This window comes from Harmonia axyridis, chromosome X (assembly GCF_914767665.1).
Source record: "Harmonia axyridis chromosome X, icHarAxyr1.1, whole genome shotgun sequence".
NCBI lineage: Eukaryota > Metazoa > Arthropoda > Insecta > Coleoptera > Coccinellidae > Harmonia > Harmonia axyridis.
In genome coordinates, this window is record NC_059508.1 from 9,906,580 (window position 1) to 9,927,043 (window position 20,464).

The 20,464-nt window shown below is 34.5% G+C and overlaps 1 protein-coding gene across 2 annotated transcripts in view; it reads left to right on the top strand.

The window, feature by feature from the left end:
* LOC123685778 overlaps positions 1 to 20,464 on the top strand; it is an 80,026-nt gene that overhangs the window by 31,366 nt on the left and 28,196 nt on the right. Inside the window, exons 1-2 of one of the 2 annotated variants that reach the window (XM_045625655.1) lie at positions 1,983 to 2,191; positions 3,275 to 3,436. In XM_045625655.1, coding sequence (XP_045481611.1) covers positions 2,165 to 2,191; positions 3,275 to 3,436 — 189 coding nt within the window. In that variant the 5' untranslated portion in view covers positions 1,983 to 2,164. Of the gene's footprint in view, positions 1 to 1,982; positions 2,192 to 3,274; positions 3,437 to 20,464 lie in introns of those variants that run through there. The other variant, XM_045625656.1, reaches the window with a different exon arrangement.

The following is a 20,464-nucleotide window of genomic DNA, read 5'->3' on the forward strand; positions in this document are numbered from 1 at the left end:
TTCAGATTCTATATAAACAATTCGGTAGCTTATTTCTATAATATATGCACACATTAAATTGGAATTTAAAAGTAGTTTGCATAAAGCATTCCTTTTCAGTAACTAGCTGCAAAAAGGATTACTTCTTTTATTGTCGAGTTAATTGTGTGCCTGGTCGAGGATGAAAAGAAGTACTTGCAAGGATATTGTTCGGGTTTTGTGCGATTTGATATTGGAATCGAAGATTACAGAAGCTTCTTCACCTAAAAACACAACGAGAAAATCCATTCCTCATCATTTGCATTAACTATCTATATTTGTTGAAATGAACACACGAGTAAGAGTAAAACCTATTAAAGATCATTCATTGTTTGTTTCGAAACAGATATTTCAAAAAAGTTCTGAGAGAAATTTCATCTTATACCGAAAACCTCTATTGAATTATATCGCAGGGTCAATTTTTTTTTTAAATGAAAAAGTTATATGATGAATTTTGGATATATTTTTGAACGCGAATTTTGTTTCGTTAAAAAGTTCAAAAATAAAAAAAAAAAACCTCATAGGTAGCGTGGATTTTTCGCTTTCGAATATCTTCCTGTGGATCTTTAATGCCAAAATTTCTAGGATCCTTCTTTAATAATATGTACCTACCCTCATATTTTTCTATACACTATGTCCGTAAAGTATGTAACAAATTCATTTTTATCTAAACAGACCATTTTGAGAAATAATCCTGAAACACGTCGATTTTTGATTTTAATTTACCGTATTTTGAAATAATAATCTAATATACACGGTGAATTACTTTCGAGTAATGACGTCACCGTCTTTTCTTTTGAATGGAACACCCCCATTTTGTCTCAATTTTCCTATTACTCTAGCTGAGCTGATTCCAAAAATGTATCACATGTTGATTCCAATTGGTACAGGGTGGACAAATATACAATAGTTTTGTGTGTTTATAAAGTAACGCGTAACATTCTATATTAGTTAAATTAACAATATTATCAAAAATAATTATTGTCTAGCGGCAATTGGTTTGAATGTAACACCATGTAGTTTGTTACATTTTAGATTAATAAAAATGTATAAAAATAAGAAATAATTTCTTTCATATTCTGTCTGCTAGACCACAAGTACCAAACAAGTTTGGAAACAGCTCATTTTTATTAATCTAAAAATGTAACGAACTACAGGGTGTTACATTCAAACCAATTGCCGTTAGACAATAAGTATTTTTGATAATATTGTTAATTTAACTAATTAAGAATGTTACGCGTTACTTTATGAGCACACACAAAACTATTGTATTTTTGTCCACCCTGTACCAATTGGAATCAACAGCTCAGCTAGAGTTATCGGAAAATTGAGACAAAATGGGGGAGTTCCATTAAAAAAAAATGACGGTGACGTCAAAACTCGAAAGTAATTCACTCTGTTTATTAGATTATTATTTTAAAATAAAGTTAATTCAAATCAAAAAACGACGTGTTTCAGGATTATTTCTTAAACTGGTCTTTTTAGCTAAAAATGAATGTGTTCCATACTTTACGGACACAGTTGATGAGGCAGTTTTATTTTAAAAATTCAGTTATCCAAAGTGCAATATCTGTAGTTTTTTCTGTGTAGGTAAACAATTGTTGGAAATGAATTTCCATCGACTAAAGACAGAGTCAATCCTATATTAAAAACAAGAAATGATCATGGATTAACAATTATGCTTGATTTACCTACAAAGTCTCTTTGGAAAACCGCACATGTTGAAAATATATCGGACCTCATACTTCAAAGCGGATTTCCTAAACCGGTGTAATAAACCATGGATATTTCAAGTGCGAATATCCCTCAATGAAAGACCTGATCCCACCGTGGAAGACTCACAATGCCACTTTATAAATTTCGGAATTGTCAAGCCAAGAAATTGATTTATTGGAAGCCATCCTTATGCAATGTTAAAAGGTTATGGGAGAGGGAGTCAAGCATCAATGTAGACTTTCAGTTTCAATGCAAATACCGCAATCAGCTAGCATTGAAAAACAATACCTTGAAAACACTTGCTAGTGAAAGATATGTATGTAAATTTCCCTCATTGTATATCTAAAGACATGGCGCCTTTCTTCGTTTTACGGTATTTGCTACAGTCTCCCAGTTAGTTGTAAAGTGTAGTGCAAGAGTGATCTTGAAAATGCGCCTTTTTCAGCTTTTCAAGAAGGTAATATCATTTTCATATCTAGAATCAAGTGTGAAGGAAGAGTACTCCGTTGCGTAAGAGCTTTAGATCTAATCTAACATTTTACTGCCTCTAAAACTGGGAAGCTACCAAAAATTAAGATATGTGGCATCTACTTTGACTATTATGAATTTTTTTGTCATTCACATTTCTTCGAAGTCTACGTTACGGTTCTATCATTTTTATTTCTATATTTAATGTGCATTGTTTCAACTATATACTCGTTTGCGTAAAATAACTGAAATTTCAAGTGCACCGTAAATTCTTCGCATTCCAAATGTCAACCAAAGGGACATTACAGGGACCTATTTCGGAAGAATTCCTCATTTTATTATTCCTTCTTCATTCTACCGAGTGCTTGGAAATTTCAATTTTATTCCTTAATGACAGTCCCATTTCCACTTTTAAATTTTATAAATTACAATTATTTCTCTACATAGTTATTTAAGATGCAAATTCTGAACAAGCTTAGGTGTAGCGAACAATCATAATTTACAGAATTAAAAAGTGGAAATGGAATAACTGTCTCAATTATTGTTAAATCGTTAGTTTCAATTTCGATTCGAAGTAAATACGGAAATTGACGATTCAAAAAAATATTTATTACATAACTGTTCAAAACTGCAGATCATTGAAAATCCCACATTTTAACAGTACCTGAATCTACATGTAGGATCCAGACACAAAGAAGTTCGATGAACAAGAAATTAGTGAGTAGGCGCTGTAACAAAATCGTTACTAAAATTATTCCCAGAGTAGCCATTTAAGGCTGGAATAATTAAACCACCTAAACAATTCGAAATGAGATAACAAAAATTCCTAGAGAAGAAGTGTGGGTGAGCGAAATACAGAAATTCCGACAAATCACGAAACCGAAAAAAAATAATCAATGAATATTAATACCGCCAGTTCGTTAATTTTGTTATCTTACGAGCCGATTTCCCTCAGAAATGCTACGAGAATAATAGAACCTAATTGGGCCTCAATTTTACATAATTCGCATAAATTAAAATGCAGACTTTCCCTTATTTCAAAGCTTTCTAACATGGTTCATCTCTTTTCCAGATCGCAGTATCAGAGTTACCGATATCGGCTGTTCTTTTTACTGATATGGTATCAAGACGAAGAATCCTGTCGAGGTCCAGGGATGACTTGCACATGGACTCCACGTTTCAGCCTCCAGAAGAAGAGGAGGACGTTTGGTACCAAAAGGACAAGCTATACAAGGTAAGAAACCAGAAAGTTTTAAACCAACACAGAACAGGAGGTTTTGCAATTATTCTACTTATGGATAGGAGAGATCCTTATGATCCTTTTGAAATGATCTCCTGATCTGACACCTTCAAGGGCGTAGATCTTTTATTTTTCTTAGCGGGGGTAATCGAAGAAAAATTTGTTGACATTGTTTACTCATATCTATAATGTGAAAAAAAGCGGTTTTATAACGAAGTTTGAACCAAATTACTCGAACTATTTTTTTTTATTACCAATTCGATTGTTCTTATCTTACAATGGGTGTTCCTGAATTGGAGTTACGAAGGAAAATGAGAGATTCCTTGGATAATTTTGAAAATAAAATGGCTCATGAATATGAGCCGCAAACGCTTTATTTTCTTGTAGTCATTCCTTTTTTGAGATGCTTAACCAGTTTATCGAATCTTCATTAATCTTCGCACCAGAGTTGGTAAATCCGTATCAAAACTTATAATAATTTATTTATCACAGCTACTTAACTGGATCTTTATAATAATTTGGATTTTCCTGAGAATTACTAGAGAGCTGTTTGAATTTTTTTCTCAAAATCGATTGCAGATACGACAAAACCACAACAAACCAAAAGGTGTAGGTAGTACTGAACCAGAATTTTTTTTCAACTTTTTCTAAATTACCAGTGGTTCATAAAAAATAATTCTGGGGGAAAGAACCTGTATCTCAGAAACAAAGCGTTTGCGGACTCATGTGATAGGACTTTTTTTCTTGAAATGATCCGAGAAATCTGTCATTTTCATTTGTACCTCCAATTTAGAAACACCCTGTAGATATAGTCAATTCAAAACAAATAAATTGCAATTAGAATGAAGCACAATAAATTGTACAACAAAGCCCAGACAATTATTCGGTGCTTATTATGCAGTTCATTTCTTCGATAACTCCAGTATTGAAATTTTCTAACGAGAATGATACAAAAAACCGAAAACAACGGGTAAGTGTATAACGATGACGAATGCAAAAATCACAGATGGCAAATAAGGGGCGATGCCGAGAAAGCGGATAGATAAAGGAAAATAATAAACCTCGGACAAAGACTAGCTCATAGTACAATAAAAGTACTCATCTTGAAAGCGATAATAAACTCATAAAACGTAAAGGGTAGATTTCAAAGGAGAGTAGAATGATTATTATTGGTTCATTTTATGTAAAAATTTTCGTTCTTCGTCTTTGCGAGATCTTTGAAATTCAATATTTTGAAAATTTTGGGGAGTAATTACCCCCAGTACCCCCCCCCCCCCATTTCTACGCCCTTGGGTACTTTTAGACATTTTTGTGGTATAATTGAAAGAGTGTCTTGTCCTAGAAAATGCTCTTCATCTATTATTTCCAACGAATTTTTGCAATGAAACAAACGCCAAACAAAATGTTGTTCAGGATATCCATAAATGGAATTGCAGAACTTTCGAAATTAGGTGTCATTACCGCCATTTAAGATCTTGAGCCTCCCTGCTTGAAATTATGAATTTTCATGAACCTGTTCCTACGTTTTTGGGCAAACATTACACTGTTTTATGAAGGTCACCCTGTATATCCCTAGACACAATAGTTGAAAGCGGACGGCCGATAATCCAACCGCTAATATTGCATTCGTTTTTATCAAAATTTATAGCTTGGTATGAAAATTATTGGCAGAGATATGACTTGAACACGTCAAATGAGGTACAAGAATGTTTGTTTTCATCTAATCGTAAATTCTATTTATTACCAATAAAACAACAATGTTCACGGATAAAACGAAGAATTGTATGCAAAATAGATAGATTACCCGCCAACTTCACACCTTTTTCACATACGGGCCTTTTGTAAAAAGAGCGCATTTCGAAGGGTCATGTTTCAGACAAGTACAACAGGCGAAAACGTGCATTGCTGGAAAAAAAAAGGTGAAACGACGATTGTAACTTACACCGTTATTGATTGGGGGTACTTGGAACATCTTTGGTGGGCAACAGTCCTACAAATTCCCAGAATTTAGAATTCTCAGTTCTATTTTCATTCGAAAGATAAACGCGGAATATAAATTGGCTGAAGCATACGTGGTCCGTTCAACAATTATTCAGTAAACGTCAACGAAACAGTCTCTTGCCATTCTAACCTGGAACTCGGAATGTACGACTCAATTTATGGGTGGACAACAACCCTTATATCTCATGTTAATCTCCTAGCATTCGCTGACACGTAATAAGACGAATAGCAGCTACAGGTACAGTTTTAAATGCCAGAACATTTTTGCTATGATACAGATCTGGAGAGAATGTTGCAGAACTTTTTATACGCACTGTCCAATCAAGATCCTTCTTGTAACCCCTTTTTCAATATGCCATTTTCATGTATATTTCTGGGATAAATTTGTGACAGATGCCTACAACTATCACATTGTGCCTGTTTTGAAGCTTATTTCTAGGCCTGTACTAGTCAATATCGAAATTTCGTTTCTTTTATTGTTAGCGAATTCTTGAGTGATTTGTTCCGCATTTTTTCGTATTAATACAATTTTAAAGCAACAAAATAAGGGTATATCTCAAGAAGCATTACTTACAACTGTTATAGACTCTATTAGGCCAATTGAAAGGTCCCCGGTCTGATGAGAAAGCCACTTGCGAAATGGGTGTCGCGCGAGCTCATAATCGATCAAAAGCAACAACGTGTCAATGATTCTGAGTAGTGTATGAAGCTATTTAAGTGCAATAAACCTGAATTTTTGCGTCGATATGTGACAATGGATGAAACATGGCTCCATCATTTCACTCCGGACTCCAATCGACAGTCAGCAGAGTAGATTACACACGATGAACCGAATCCAAAGCAAGGAAAAACACAACAGTCAGCTGGCAAGGTTATGGCATGAGTATTCTGGGATGCTCAAGGTAGAATATTGATTAACTCCAAAAGGGCCAGACCATCAACAGTGATTATTATATAGCGTTATTGGATCGTTTGAAGGATGAAATCGTTGAAAAACGACCCCATTTGAAGAAAAAAAAGGGCAATTTCATCAAGACAGTGCGCCGTGTCACAAATCAATGAAAACAATGGCAAAATTGCATGAATTGGGCTTCGAATTGTTTTTCCATCCACCGTATTCGCCAGATCTGGCCCCCAGCGACTTTTTCCTGTTCTCAGACCTTGAAAGAATGCTCGCTGGAAAGAAATTTAGCGCCAATGAAGAAGTAATCGCCGAAACTGAGGCCTATTTTGAAGCGAAAGATAAATCGTACTACAACAATGGTATCGAAGAGTTGGAAGATCGCTATTCGCTGTATCGCCCTTGAAGGCAACTATGTTGAATAATAAAATCGAATTTTGCCGAAAAAATGTATTTTACTATGGTAAACCGGAGACTTTTCAATTGGCCTGTTAGTTAGGGAAAAAAGGGAAATCTGCAAACATTTTTCTTCATCATTGATAGAATTCCATACAAACATAAAAATACTTGTTACATCACTCGCTTCATCATGCAATAACGCATAGAATTTGAAATACATTGAGGAATTATGAATAACAAATAATATTGCGGAAACAATTAACCGTTAACTTTTTAATTCCCTTTTTAATTCACCTCAGTACAGTTCGATACCTCTTACGAAAGTAAACGATGCAATAAATTCTACTTTTGCGAGAAACTATGAAAGTTGTTTATCTTAATCGCCATAATATATGGAAGAATGAGATTCTTATTAGGAGAAAAATGTTAGCAATTGAAGGATTGTACGACTGCAAAATGTGGAGAATCTCTGATCGCGCCAATGAATTGCAAATGATGACATGATGTAATGAAACGGTAAACTTCGACATTTGATTTTTTAGAATTGTCTTCTCATACTCGTATTTTTATTTATTCAAAATTATATCACGAACAAAAGAAACATAATTTCGATAAAAGAGAAGTAGTAGTAAAAGACTCCAAAATGATAAAAATCAACACACGCGAAATTAGGATTATCGACTAATGCAATTGATTAGGACTTTTCTACACCGACTGATTCTCAGAAATTCGTTGTCAATGAAATATTCAGATCTGATTGTGGGAAATTCAACTAAAATATAATCACGTCCAATGATACATACCGAGGGTATCCGTTATAAACGTACAATGAATTTTAATTCAAGATTTAGAATAATCCTGAACACTACAAAACAATGCGAAAACACATAGCACCAATAATATCGAGCGGCCTGAAAAATTGAAACGGTAAAACAGATGACCACCTACTTGAAAACCGATGTACTAGATAGTTGAATAATGCAATCAGTTGATTCAGTTATATCACATAGAATTTTTTTATCCTCATCAGCTAATCCATCCAAGAATAGTCAGTAAAATATTCAAGCCCTCCACAAAAGCTTATTTTGATTTATTACATATTTCTAATTATGAACCATTGTAATGGAACCATAAAAAATTTGAGACCAAATTTGGATTGTGGAAAATATGATTATTATTTAGTCTTCGATACGGATTATGTCAAGAAAAAGAAATATTTCTGTGATATTTCGTGCTATATAAAAATCAATTAGCATATTCTAAGTTAATTAGAATGAATTATGAGATTCAGTTGGGCTGGAGCCGAGTCTGTGCAGGCGAGTTTGAGATAAAAGTGAGTTTTGTGAACCACTCTCAGTTTCATGTGATTTTCACAAAAGTCGTATTAATTACTCTTTTGCATACACCGATTAACGAAAACCAGTTTAAAGCAGCCTCTGAGCAAGTCCCATTTTAGAATAAAATAACCAATGTCTCGACACAAAAAACACTAGTTCCTTTAACATTTCAATGTGGCTCCTTTGCAGGAATTTTCAATGCATAATGGTTAGGCACTGAAATAAAATATTGGCGAATTGTCATCCTTAGATTGAGTGTAATAAATAACGCTTTTTGTTATTTTATACCAGCATCCAAGGGTGCAATAAAGATTACGCTGTAGAAGCTCTTCTACATCGACTGAAAACCACTTTTCAAGCGAGTGGTTTTTTTGTTCATTTTTGCAATAGACCCATTCATTATCTAGACTATATTTCTCCTCTATTCCCCAGATTATCTCAAATATTGAGACACGTTCGTAAGATGTATCTATTTATCATCATCTGCTCATCTCTGCTACGAAACATTTTTAAGACTAGAGGTGCTAATCCACTTACCACAATGCACTTCTTACTTCAGCAACATCATCCAAAATTATGAATCACGTTATAATAACCATTCAGCGGGTAAGATATTCATAATAATCACCAGTGAAAGAATTCCTAAGGGGAAAATTGCAATAATTTTATGCAAGTGCATAAAATATTTTTTCTCACAACAGCAGCAATGAAAGAGATTGTACAACCAGAAAAATTAATTTATCGAAAGGTTAGCTTAAGTCGGGGCTTAAGTTAGGTTTGTCAACCAAATAGAAATTCGCGAAACATTAAATTCTGCTGTGCGCATTTGATTCAGAGATTTGAATTTAACTTTTTTTGAAAGGAGCCAAATTCTGCATATTCAAAAAATTACATACTTGAAATTTCACACAAAAAAACTATTAAAACTGTCAACGACTTCTAACAAGTTAATATCAAAAATGAGTCTTAGGTAAATGGTTCTCTCTGTAGGTGAAGATTTACAAAATGACTACATGATTTGTTCACCGATTTCCGTGTGAAGTAACAGGATAAGGGCCCAGGCACCAGCTTGAACTTTGTCGCATTTCTTTCATTTTTATCAGATGGGTCTTTGGCGAAAACCCAGCTTCTGAGGTTATTGCCACCAGGTTTGTAGTGATGTCCTGTATTGTTCGTTTTTTCGAAGAGATACGTTTCATTGAAGAAGAGGACGCTAATATATTCCAGAGGTGGTCGATTCGTATGTGATTTAATTTTTTTATTATTCACATACATTATAACTTTTTGGAACTCAAGTCCATGGAATGCATGCTGGCCAATAAATTTACCAGGGAACGGAAATGGCTTAGCTCCTGATGCTGCAATATGTACAGTATGTTTCTTTCGCTTCAAATTCGATCTTCCTTTATGTACAGGGTGTCCAGAATTCGACGCTCACTGAAAGCATCTCGAGAACTATAAAACTTGGAGGGAAAATCCACAAGAAATCCCGATCTCTAGTTATCGAGATGCTTTCAGTGAGCATTGAATTTTGGACAGCCTGTTCACAATTTTTAAAAAACTTCTTTCATTGGAGTCTATGTTGTTATTTTCGAATTTTTCCTTTCAATTTGTCGTGTATTATAGCTGACACTGAACTAGTCTATTACATTCGTTGGATACGGTCGATGGAAGATATAAAAAATGAAAAGACTTTCGAACAATAATTTGAAACTGTCTATAATAACATAAACATCAATAAAATATTTATTGATGGAGGTAATAAATGTTTGGAGAAAGTAAGTACTAGTAGGTAAGCCACATTTTTTACAAGCAGGTGATAAAGGAAATTTTCTATTGTCGTAAAACTTTTCCTATTTCTATTATTTGCTCCCAAAAAATTAATACCTCGAACTTTTTTTTTTTTTTAATATTCAGATGACGCAACAACTCTGCGGTTTCAAACAAATTACGGTGCGAATGAAATGTATCCATTTGAAAACACGATATACTTGTTGACCAACACTAATTAAATATTATAATCTGTTATTTAGCTTCCTTCAAATCACATAATCGAATACTTGGTGCCATATCGAAACAACTGGTCGGAATTCTTAAGTGGGATTGTCTCTTGTTTTCAATCGTGAATATATATCTTGGCAAGCCTGATTATCGTTCTTAATACCGATCAGCCAGGCCTACTGTAAAATTCCTTGACATTTGTAGGACCCTGACGATAGAACAACTTTCACACCGAGCTACACAAGCTGAAAATTCGCCTATGTTTGAACGAAACCACTTCGGATTCATTTAATTCGACGTCAATACGACTCGGTGCATGCGAATTATACAGGGTGGCCCTCACAAAAATTTCAACCTTAGAATTTCGCTTGAAGTTTCGAAAAAATCACTCAATACATTTTGGATCACAATTCTTGTTACTCAATAATGAATTAAAAAGTTGAATCTTTATTTTCAACAACTATGTTGTTGTCATATTTCTGAAGTAAATTTTAGAAGACCATGTAAAAGATCGTATAACTATAGTACTTTTTCTATCAGTTGTACTATCAAGTTTGTTACCTCTAATTTATCGTCATTACTAAATTGTTTTTCAGTTTTGAATAGCTGCAAAACTAATTTGATATCTCAAATTCTTTGTTTCAAAATTCATGATATTATTGAACACAATAAGCAACAGGTTTAGCAGTTTCAAAATTTTTGGAGATTTTATATGATATTTCATTGTCTTCTCCTATTTTCATGTACGAGTTGATAATAATCTGTGAAATATCAGGTAACACCAAACTATTCTTCAAAAATCGCAGTATTTTTTGTTTTTTTCCAAAATCGAACATGAAATCAGATAATACAGTTAAAGAGCGTGACAGAACAGTTGTAATAACGACAGGAAAAAAGAACTAAATAAAGAACGTAGATACGAACAGAACCATGGGGAGTCCCGATAGGTAGTTACACGAAAGCATCCAAACCAAATTAATAAATATTTAGGCACTGAACCGTTATTTTACCGATGTAATAACTTTTATGATAACGGATTTTTGAATCACGAACCACTGCTGAATATCCTCACAGGGTGAAGAAGTTGCCATCACATGTTGATTTGTATTCATTCGAGAAAAACACTGACTCTTCTTCGTCAGATCAGAAGCTTCATCACGCTACTTCAGCATTAGTAAAATCAAATTCACTGAGTGAGTTGAAGAATCTTCTGAATCATAAATTTTTTAATTTTTTGGAAATAGTAGTTTCTGCATCAATCTGGAGGATTTTCAATCTGTTTTTGTATTTTAGGTCAAGCTGACATTTAAATATTTGATAACTTTTTTGTTACGAGGGTAACTATTTATGTATTGAGAATACAAAAATAAACAAGCTGATTTTGAATGACCTTCTTTAACATCGTCCTTGAGCGAACTACGTCCACGTTTGAATAAGGCTAGGAACATAGTGAAGCGACCAAGAGGAGCGAAGAGGATAGTAGAGAGGATAGAGGCGAATTCAAACGAATATATTCTAATAGGGTAGCACATAGTGCAGCGATCCCGACTGCGGTTGCGCTAGGCGGTTAAGCGAGGATAGAGGCGCGATCGGGGAAGTTTGTTTTCTTTGATCGCCGCGCAGCTGCGCAAGTAATAAATAAAATTGGAAAAGGAGGCATTCATAAGTTCGATGTTTGTGAAAAGTAATTTGTGGAATCAGAGAGATGCTAAACATCATAATTGATATATTTTGGACAAGTTATAGGATGCTGTAGCGGATGAAATGAAACAAACAAGTAATTAATCCGTGGGAGTGATAGGGTCGCTAATGAAATTAGTCCAGTTTTTCATTAATTAAGATTCAATTTTTTCCAGAATGTAGTCGTTGTAATATTCATACGGAAATATAAAAGAAATTTCTCTGGATGATCATGTAATTCTTTATACAAGTGATGAAATTCACCATGTACTTTCCTAGATTTATTAATTTCGTGAATACAATAAGTTCTTCTATTTTCATCATTTTTCATTACATACCGGAGTTTCAATAACGAATTTTCTAACAGTATAAATCCATTTTTCGGAAACGCGCCTCCTCTATAGTAATCAAACTCGACTATCGCCTTGATTTCTTGTTCGCCTCACTATGAGATGGCACCTCGTCATCGCCGCTACTCTCGGGAACGCTATCCTCTCTGCTATCCTCTTCGCACCTCTTGGTCGCTTCACTATGTTCCTAGCCTAAGTTTACCAGCGATATACAGTGGCTTTAAATGGTGCATCATCGCCAAAAGTTGAATTTAGTTGTTAGATGCATTTTTCTTAAGTTAAACCACGTCGAAAGTCGTAATTTTCATTGCTCGAAAATTTTCACGAGTTGAATCCATATTTTGGCAGAGATGAAATCTTCAATTTACTGTAAAAAATTAAAATTGTGCTCGTACGTCAAAACGTTATGAGTACTTATAATAAAGGGTGTTTTTTTCAGAGCTATAGAACTTTAAATTGCAATAAAACAACGATGGATTATTCGATTAACATGAATTTTATTTATCCGCAAGATAATCTTGTGGCATTACATTTTGAATATGATTTCTGGCATATGACCGCCACGGCTGGCTCGGATGTAGTTCAATCTGGACGTCGAATTTTCGATGACTTTTTCCAACATTTTTGGCCGTATATCGGCAATAACACCGCGAATGTTGTCTTCCCAATGGTCAAGGGTTTGTGGCTTATCCGCATAGACCAATGACTTTACATAGCCCCACAGAAAGTAGTCTAGCGGTGTTAAATCACAAGATCTTGGAGGCCAATTCACAGGTCCAAAACGTGAAATTAGGCGGTCACCAAACATGTCTTTCAATAAATCGATTGTGGCACGAGCTGTGTGACATGTTAGGCCGTCTTGTTGGAACCACAGCTCCTCGACATCATGGTTGTTCAATTCAGGAATGGAAAAGTTAGTAATCATATCGATCACCATTGACTGTAACGTTCTGGCCATCATCGTTTTTGAAGAAGTACGACCAAACAGTCAGTTTTTCTGGATGTAACGGTGTTTCGACATACACTTGAGGATAAGCTTCACTCCAAATGCGGCAGTTTTGTTTGTTGACGTAGCCATTCAACCAGAAGTGCGCTTCATCGCTAAACAAAATAAAATGGACGTAGTGCGCGATACGTATTCGGCACAGAACCATTATTTTCGAAATGAAATTGCACTATTTGCAAGCGTTGAGTCTATTCATGATGAATTGCCAAACAAAACTAAGAATAAATGACTTGACAGCTGTTAAATCGATTGCCATCTTAAACAGTAATGCCAACTTAAAGTTATATACCTCGAAAAAAAAAACAAAATGTCAAATTTTACGATGTCAATATCAGATTTCACCTGGCAATATCAGTATTGCCAATTCTCAATTCATAAATAGTAAAAAAAAATTCGTTCATCGAAAAAGGTGAGATATTTATTCATAAACATAATTTGGGCACACAGAACAAAAAATGTTCTGAAAAAATATAATCAACATAAACATAGAATTGGGAGAGTAGATACCGAAGTCAGGAGGTTATCCATTGGAAAAAAAAACCAAAATAAACCAAAAAACTGATTTATTCGATAAGTTTGTGTCAACGCTTACCTGACTTAAAAAAAGGTATAATGAATTGCGAAAAAAGTTCTTGGGTTTGTTAACGAAGTGAAGTTTCGGCTGGCTGAATTAGTGTTCGGCCAATGCAATCATATTACGATGAGAAATGGGCCGTGGATCCAGTTTAACCCTTAACAAAACCACATAACTCATTCCTCAGAATGACCAGAATTCACAGGGTCTATCCTGACAAATCATAATGGATACGGCTTTTCTTCATTTGAAAAGTTTTAATAAATAATCCAGACTTTGATTTATCCATCGCGGAGAAGGAACATATCCGTCTCATTTGTTAAGATGAGCAACGTCATATAATTAATTTTCAATTTTGAGTAATGAATGGTGCTCTTATAGTCATCCTATTATACCATCGGACAAACGTGGCCAAAGATATCCAACTGGGAAGATAGCAATCTTGACTTAACCTTTTACCAACGAAAGTCACGACAAAATGCCGACATTACTGCACTAATAAAGTATAATAAGGCAAACTTTTACTTTCTATATGATATAACGTACAAGACACCTGCGATTTACGATCTCAATATCGAATGAAACAAAGACAACTGTTTGTACCACTTACAATGAAATCTGAGAGCATTACGAATTCCATATTGTGTTTGCTTCTCCCACACAATAAACCGAAAAATAAAGGACGTTTTCGAAACTCTGAAGCAGCGCGAAACGTATTATAACAGGCCAATTGAAAAGTACCCGGTCTACCATAGTGAAACACATTTTTTTGGCAAAATTCCATTTCATTATTCAACAAACATAGTTGCTTTCGAGGGCGGTACAGCGATTATAGCGATCTTTCAACTTTTTGATACCATTTTTGTAGTACGATTTGTCTTTTGCTTCAAAATAAGCCTCAGTTTCGGCGATTACTTCTTCATTAGCGCTAAATTTCTTTCCAGCGAGCATTCTTGTGAGGTCTGAGAACAAGAAAAAGTCGCTGGGATCCAGATCTGGCGATATCGCTGGATGTAGAAGCAATTCGAAGCCCAATTCATGCAATTTTGCCATTGTTTTCATTGATTTGTGACACGGCGCATTGTCTTGATGAAACAGCACCTCTTTTTCTTCAAATGGAACGGTTTTTTAACGATTTCATCCTTTAAACGATCCAACTACGCTATTTAATTATCGCTGTTAATGGTCTGGCCCTTTTGGAGGTAATCAATGAATATTATACCCTGCGTATCCCAGTATACTGATGCCATAACCTTGCCAGCTGACTGTTGTGTTTTTCCTCGCTTTATATTCGATTCATCGTGTGTACTCCACTCAGCTGACTGTCGATTGGACTCCGGAGTGAAATAATGGAGCCATGTTTCATCCATTGTCACATATCGACGCAAAAATTCAGGTTTATTGCACTCAAACAGCTTCAAACACTGCTCAGAATCATTAAGGAGTTGTTGCTTTTGATCGATTGTGAGCTCGCGTGGCACCCATTTCGCACACAGCTTTCTCATGTACAAATAGTCGTGAATGATATGATATACACGTTCAGGAGATATCTTCACAATGTCTGCTATCTCGATCGACTTCATTTTACGGTCATTCAAAATTATTTTGTGAATTTTTTTGATTTTTTCGTCGGTGACAGCCTCTTTTGGGCGTCCACTGCGTTCGCCGTCTTTGGTGCTCTTTCACCACGTTTAAACTTAGCAACTTAACAATGATGGTTGATTTTCCTAACCTAAAATGCTGATGTTCTCTATGGGTTTTTGAAAGTTTTATTAGGATTTCTAAAGAGATGACCGGCTGATTCATTTTCATTATTTATTGACGCTAAGAAACACATACCCTCATCAGCGTTCCTTCTGCAAAACGTTGTCGAATTTTATTGCGTATTTGGGGCGGTTTCTGGATGTTTTAGACATTATTTTTCCTTTCAATTCTCCAATCAGAATGTTGATTCCTTAGAGGAATGTAAAGTTTAGGTACGAAAAACGATTCAATTTCACCATTTTCTTCTTATCCTTCTTAAGAAAGATTGGAAGTTAGAAATAGTATGTAACAAGATAGCGGGTTAGCTTATCTCTCCATTGAATATAAACTGGCACTGGCAGAATCATTGAATATTAAAGAACTTTTAAACAAATTTGCCTGAATGATTCGAAAAGTTACTTTATGAAGAATTCCTCGAATTTTGTATTTTTGAATTTATTTCTAGAAAGGTATTTGTAATTACTCATCTGATTATTTATTGTTGTTTCTTTTTTTTTGGTCATTTATATCATGTATGTATTCCTATATATTCATTTACACCTCATGCAGCTTACCAATCCTAAATTGACGTCAATTTTTTGTACAGGTTTAAAATTGTTAGTTTTTTCCCCTATTTTATAATCAGAATGCCTTTAATTTTTTCATCGCTCTATAGAAGGCCCTGATCGCCCAATATTAATTTTCTGCAGAGTTGGCTTCTGTAAGGGCGGCAATTTTTTGTAAAGGTTTAAAATTGTTAGTTTTTTCCCCTATTTTATAATCAGAATGCCTTCAATTTTTTCATCGCTCGGTAGAAGGCCCTGATCGCCCAATATTAATTTTCTGCAGAGTTGGCTTCTGTAAGGGCCTCAGTTTGGCTAGCGACGGCCCTGATATGGATAACAATTCTAGGAATTCTTTTCATGTGTTGGGATACTCCGACATAAAGCAACACATAATGAACTGTAGTGTAAAATGACCTTTTTTATTATTTGGATCGAATCAATTTTACAGTAAACAAATAGGTAAATCCATTATTGTTTACACTGGATCCCGTTGGACAATTCAACCAGTGAGTAATCAAACAAACGACTCATTCATCAATTCATTTATGAGCCTACGCTTCTCAGAAAACACTTCAACGCATCGTAATCGCCTTTATAAATAGCTTGATCAAGTTCAGGAACCTCAGAAATGTTGTCTGTCATAATCCATTACCGAAGATGAGGAATTACAAGCCGAAAATTTTCGAAGATGATTCCGGAGCTCCATAAATGTTGGAGTGATAACGTCCCCTAGTATTTAATGAGCTTTAAAAATCGCATGAGGTCCCATAGGTAGTGATTGAAGATGTTACAAACACTTATTGTGGCATATAAATCCTTGTAGCGCCCTTGGGGGTTAATTCTTCCAGACCCTCTCTGACACAAGCCCACTGAAAGTGAATTTGCGTACGGTTATTTATTATGTTAAAGTATAAACAATATTTGGCCGTACGTTTTTTGCGCGTCTGTTCCTGAGAAACAGCAGGCTATCATTGTGTGTAATTTTTCGATTTTTTTGAGCCAAGTGTGGTCTTAAATGGTTGGAGAATTCGAGGTCAACATCGATTATGTTCATTCGTCCGGCCAGTAGACTTTTCCAAGATGATAGAATGTGCTAAAGTCTTGAAATAGCTTGAATGAGTTTGGGGATTCAAGCTACTTGACTCAAGCTCAAGCCAAGTAGCTTGAGCTTGACTTGAATTCAACTCAAGTTCAAGTCAAGTTGTAGTTTTTCAATGTTAAGTCATGTGACTTAATGAATAAATACTTGACTTAACATTGAAAAACTACTACTTGACTTGCACTTGAGTTGATTTCAAGTCAAGCTCAAGCTACTTGGCTTGAGCTTGAGTCAAGTAGCTTGAATATCAAGCCAAGCAGTGAATCGCTAGATGAGTTCGTTAATTGGCAAAATCTATACAATGTTTCCAGAGTTATACCGAAATCAATTTTGTTTCTTCAATAATTGAAATTGAGAAAACAGAACATTGAAACGAATTTTCATACAAAATTCTCTGAGAATCGTAGAATTGGGAGATCAAATTTATTCTTTTTATTTCTGCCTTCCATGATTTAGTTCCCAACAAATATGCATCCCCCAATTCTTTGTTTTCTTGGCTTGTCATAGGCCAGAAAGTTTGGAATCCAGATTAGTGTTAAAAAGACTGAATTATGTAAAGGGTTGTCAAATAAAAGTTTTCACTTTGATATTAAGAAAAAATTATATATTTTGAGAGAAATTAATGGATATTTATTTCATTGTAAAGAGGAAGGTATGCCAGGCAAATTGCCGTCATGGCTACGGTTGAAGCACGATATCCTTTTCATGAAATTTTCCATAACCAATGCGCACATTTGAGACAGTATGTCGTTGATAACGAATTCATTCTTTAAGGCTTGAACCGATTTTGGAGCATTGGCATGGATCTTACCTATCTTTCACGAGGCACCAAAGAAAATAGTCTAAAGGTGTTGAATTACATGATCTCGGTGGCCATTTGTGATAACCGCTCTCAGTATTAGCGTACCTTTTAGTTGTCAAATGCCAAAATATGACAGCTTCAAAACTAACAGTTGTCTAGATAGCTGGCTAATCAAGCACTTTTCTTCTTTTTTTTTTGTTACTCGTGAATGAATCCAAGAAAAATGTCTTCTTAAGGATTCTGCAATAATTGTTAATGCTGGAATGCCAAAGACAATATCTTCACTGTTTTGTTTACTCATAAGTCACATCACTTCAAGAATGCAAATTATGTAAAAGTTCGCCTTGAAAACAACTCATCTTCAGGATGTAACTCGACATTTCAGTACGTGGACCCAAAATGCTAAAATTGACGTTTAATTAGTCGAGGACTAAAAATAATTATTACCCAATTTGAAACTGAAAGATCAAGGATGTGTACCATTTTATGGTGTCAATTTCAGAAACGGATAATTTTATGAACGAACTTGACATATCAGACAAAATAAAATACAGCATACCGTTCAGACTTATGGCATGCCTTTGGGCAGCCTTAATTCATAGCCTTCAGCTCGATAATGCTCTGCTTTAAGTCGCTCGATCGATTAACTTTGTTATATCATTATTTTCTGCTTGCACGCGGTATTTCACTTTATCATTTTCAATAATCGTTCAAAGGATTATCAGATAAGAAAAAGTCGATTATATTTCCCGTATGAATGCTACGTAGCTGAATTTCTATAGATCAGTTTATCGTTGAGATTGATAAATACATAAAATTCAAGAAAAATCTCACGTTTAAATTCTGAGATGCCAAAATCTCATGCAAAACATTCCAAAGGTACGATCTAAACGACATTTTGAATGAACACTAACTTGGAACTCAAAAAAAAACATATGAGGTTATAACTCTAGATACAATCAGATTTTACTCATTAACCAGCTCAACCGAGATATTCAGACCCTGCTACATTTCAAGTCAAGTCAAGTATTTATTTATCAAGTACTTGAATCATATCAACTTGATTTTTTTAGATTCTTATTGTGTATGTGTATGTCACATCAATAAAAAATGGTGAAATGAGAAGGAACCTTGCAATAAACACTTCAATTTATTAAACATTTTGTATAAAAGAACCGTAAATATGAACTTTTTTGAAAAAGAAACATAAATTAAGTCACTATAAATCATAATAAAATGAGGCTTGATTTCAAGTCAAGCTCAAGTCAAGTAGTAATTTTTCAAGTCAAGTTTTTATTTATCAAGTACTTGAATCATATCAAGCTACTTGATTTTTATCAGTTTTATTGTGTTGTGTCACATCAATAAAAAAATTATGAAATGAGAAGGAACCTTGCAATAAACACTTTTATTTATTAAACATATTGTATAAAAGAACCGTAAATATAAACTTTTTTGAAATAGAAACATAAATTAAGTCACTATAAATCATAATAAAATGAGGCTTGATTTCAAGTCAAGCTCAAGTCAAGTAGTAATTTTTCAAGTCAAGTTTTTATTTATCAAGTACTTGAATCATATCAAGCTACTTGATTTTTAGCAGTTTTATTGTGTAGTGTCACATCAATAAAAAAATGATGAAATGAGGAGGAACCTTGCAAAAAACACTTTTATTTATTAAACTTATTGTATGAAAGAACCGTAAATATCAATTTTTTGGAAATAGAAATATAAATTGAATAACTATAAATCATAACAAAATAAAAAATAATAAGGAAATAGTTTCTCAATATTAAGAAACCAGGCTTTGTTTGATTCCATAATTTTCCATTCAGGATCTAAGACACATGGGGCATCTTATAGATTTTACGCCTAACTTATTGCGGGTTTTGTAACTGTAAGAGCAGCTCTGGAAAATTGACTTACGATAGGAGCTGAAGATGCTGGCGTTGATAAAAATCCTTGGCTATTTTGGCCAATGAAAAATGTGAGAAAACTAGTAATAAAGTCACACTGGTGAATGCTTCAGTCTCTCGGCGCTCGAGGAATCCCCTTATTTAGTCTAAGCGCGCACGAGATTGCAGAAATATATGCCGTGCGACGCGTGCATATCAAGCTCAAGTAATATCAAGTAGCTTGATATCAAGTCAAGCAATAAATATCTAAAATCAAGTCAAGTCAGGCTCAAGTATGTAATTTTTCACGAGCTTGATTTTCAAGTCAAGTAGTTGGTTGAAATGTCAAGCTACTTGGCTTGATGAAACCCTAATTTTAATAAAATACCTTCCTCTTTAAAATGAACTAAATATCCATTGATTTCTCTTAAATAAACTCGTTCTGTGGGATCAAAATGAAACCGATAATCGGAAAACCCTGTATTTCATACGAAATAGTAATATTTTCCTGAACCTACCTCACATCGAAGCCATATACCCGTACCCGGTAATAAATCATAAAAATAATTTTTGAGTAAGGTAGGGCCAGTGATTTAATGTGGTCCAGACGGCAAGGCTTTAGAGCGGCAACCTTGAAAATAACAGAATGTGAAATTAAAAGTTTTGGG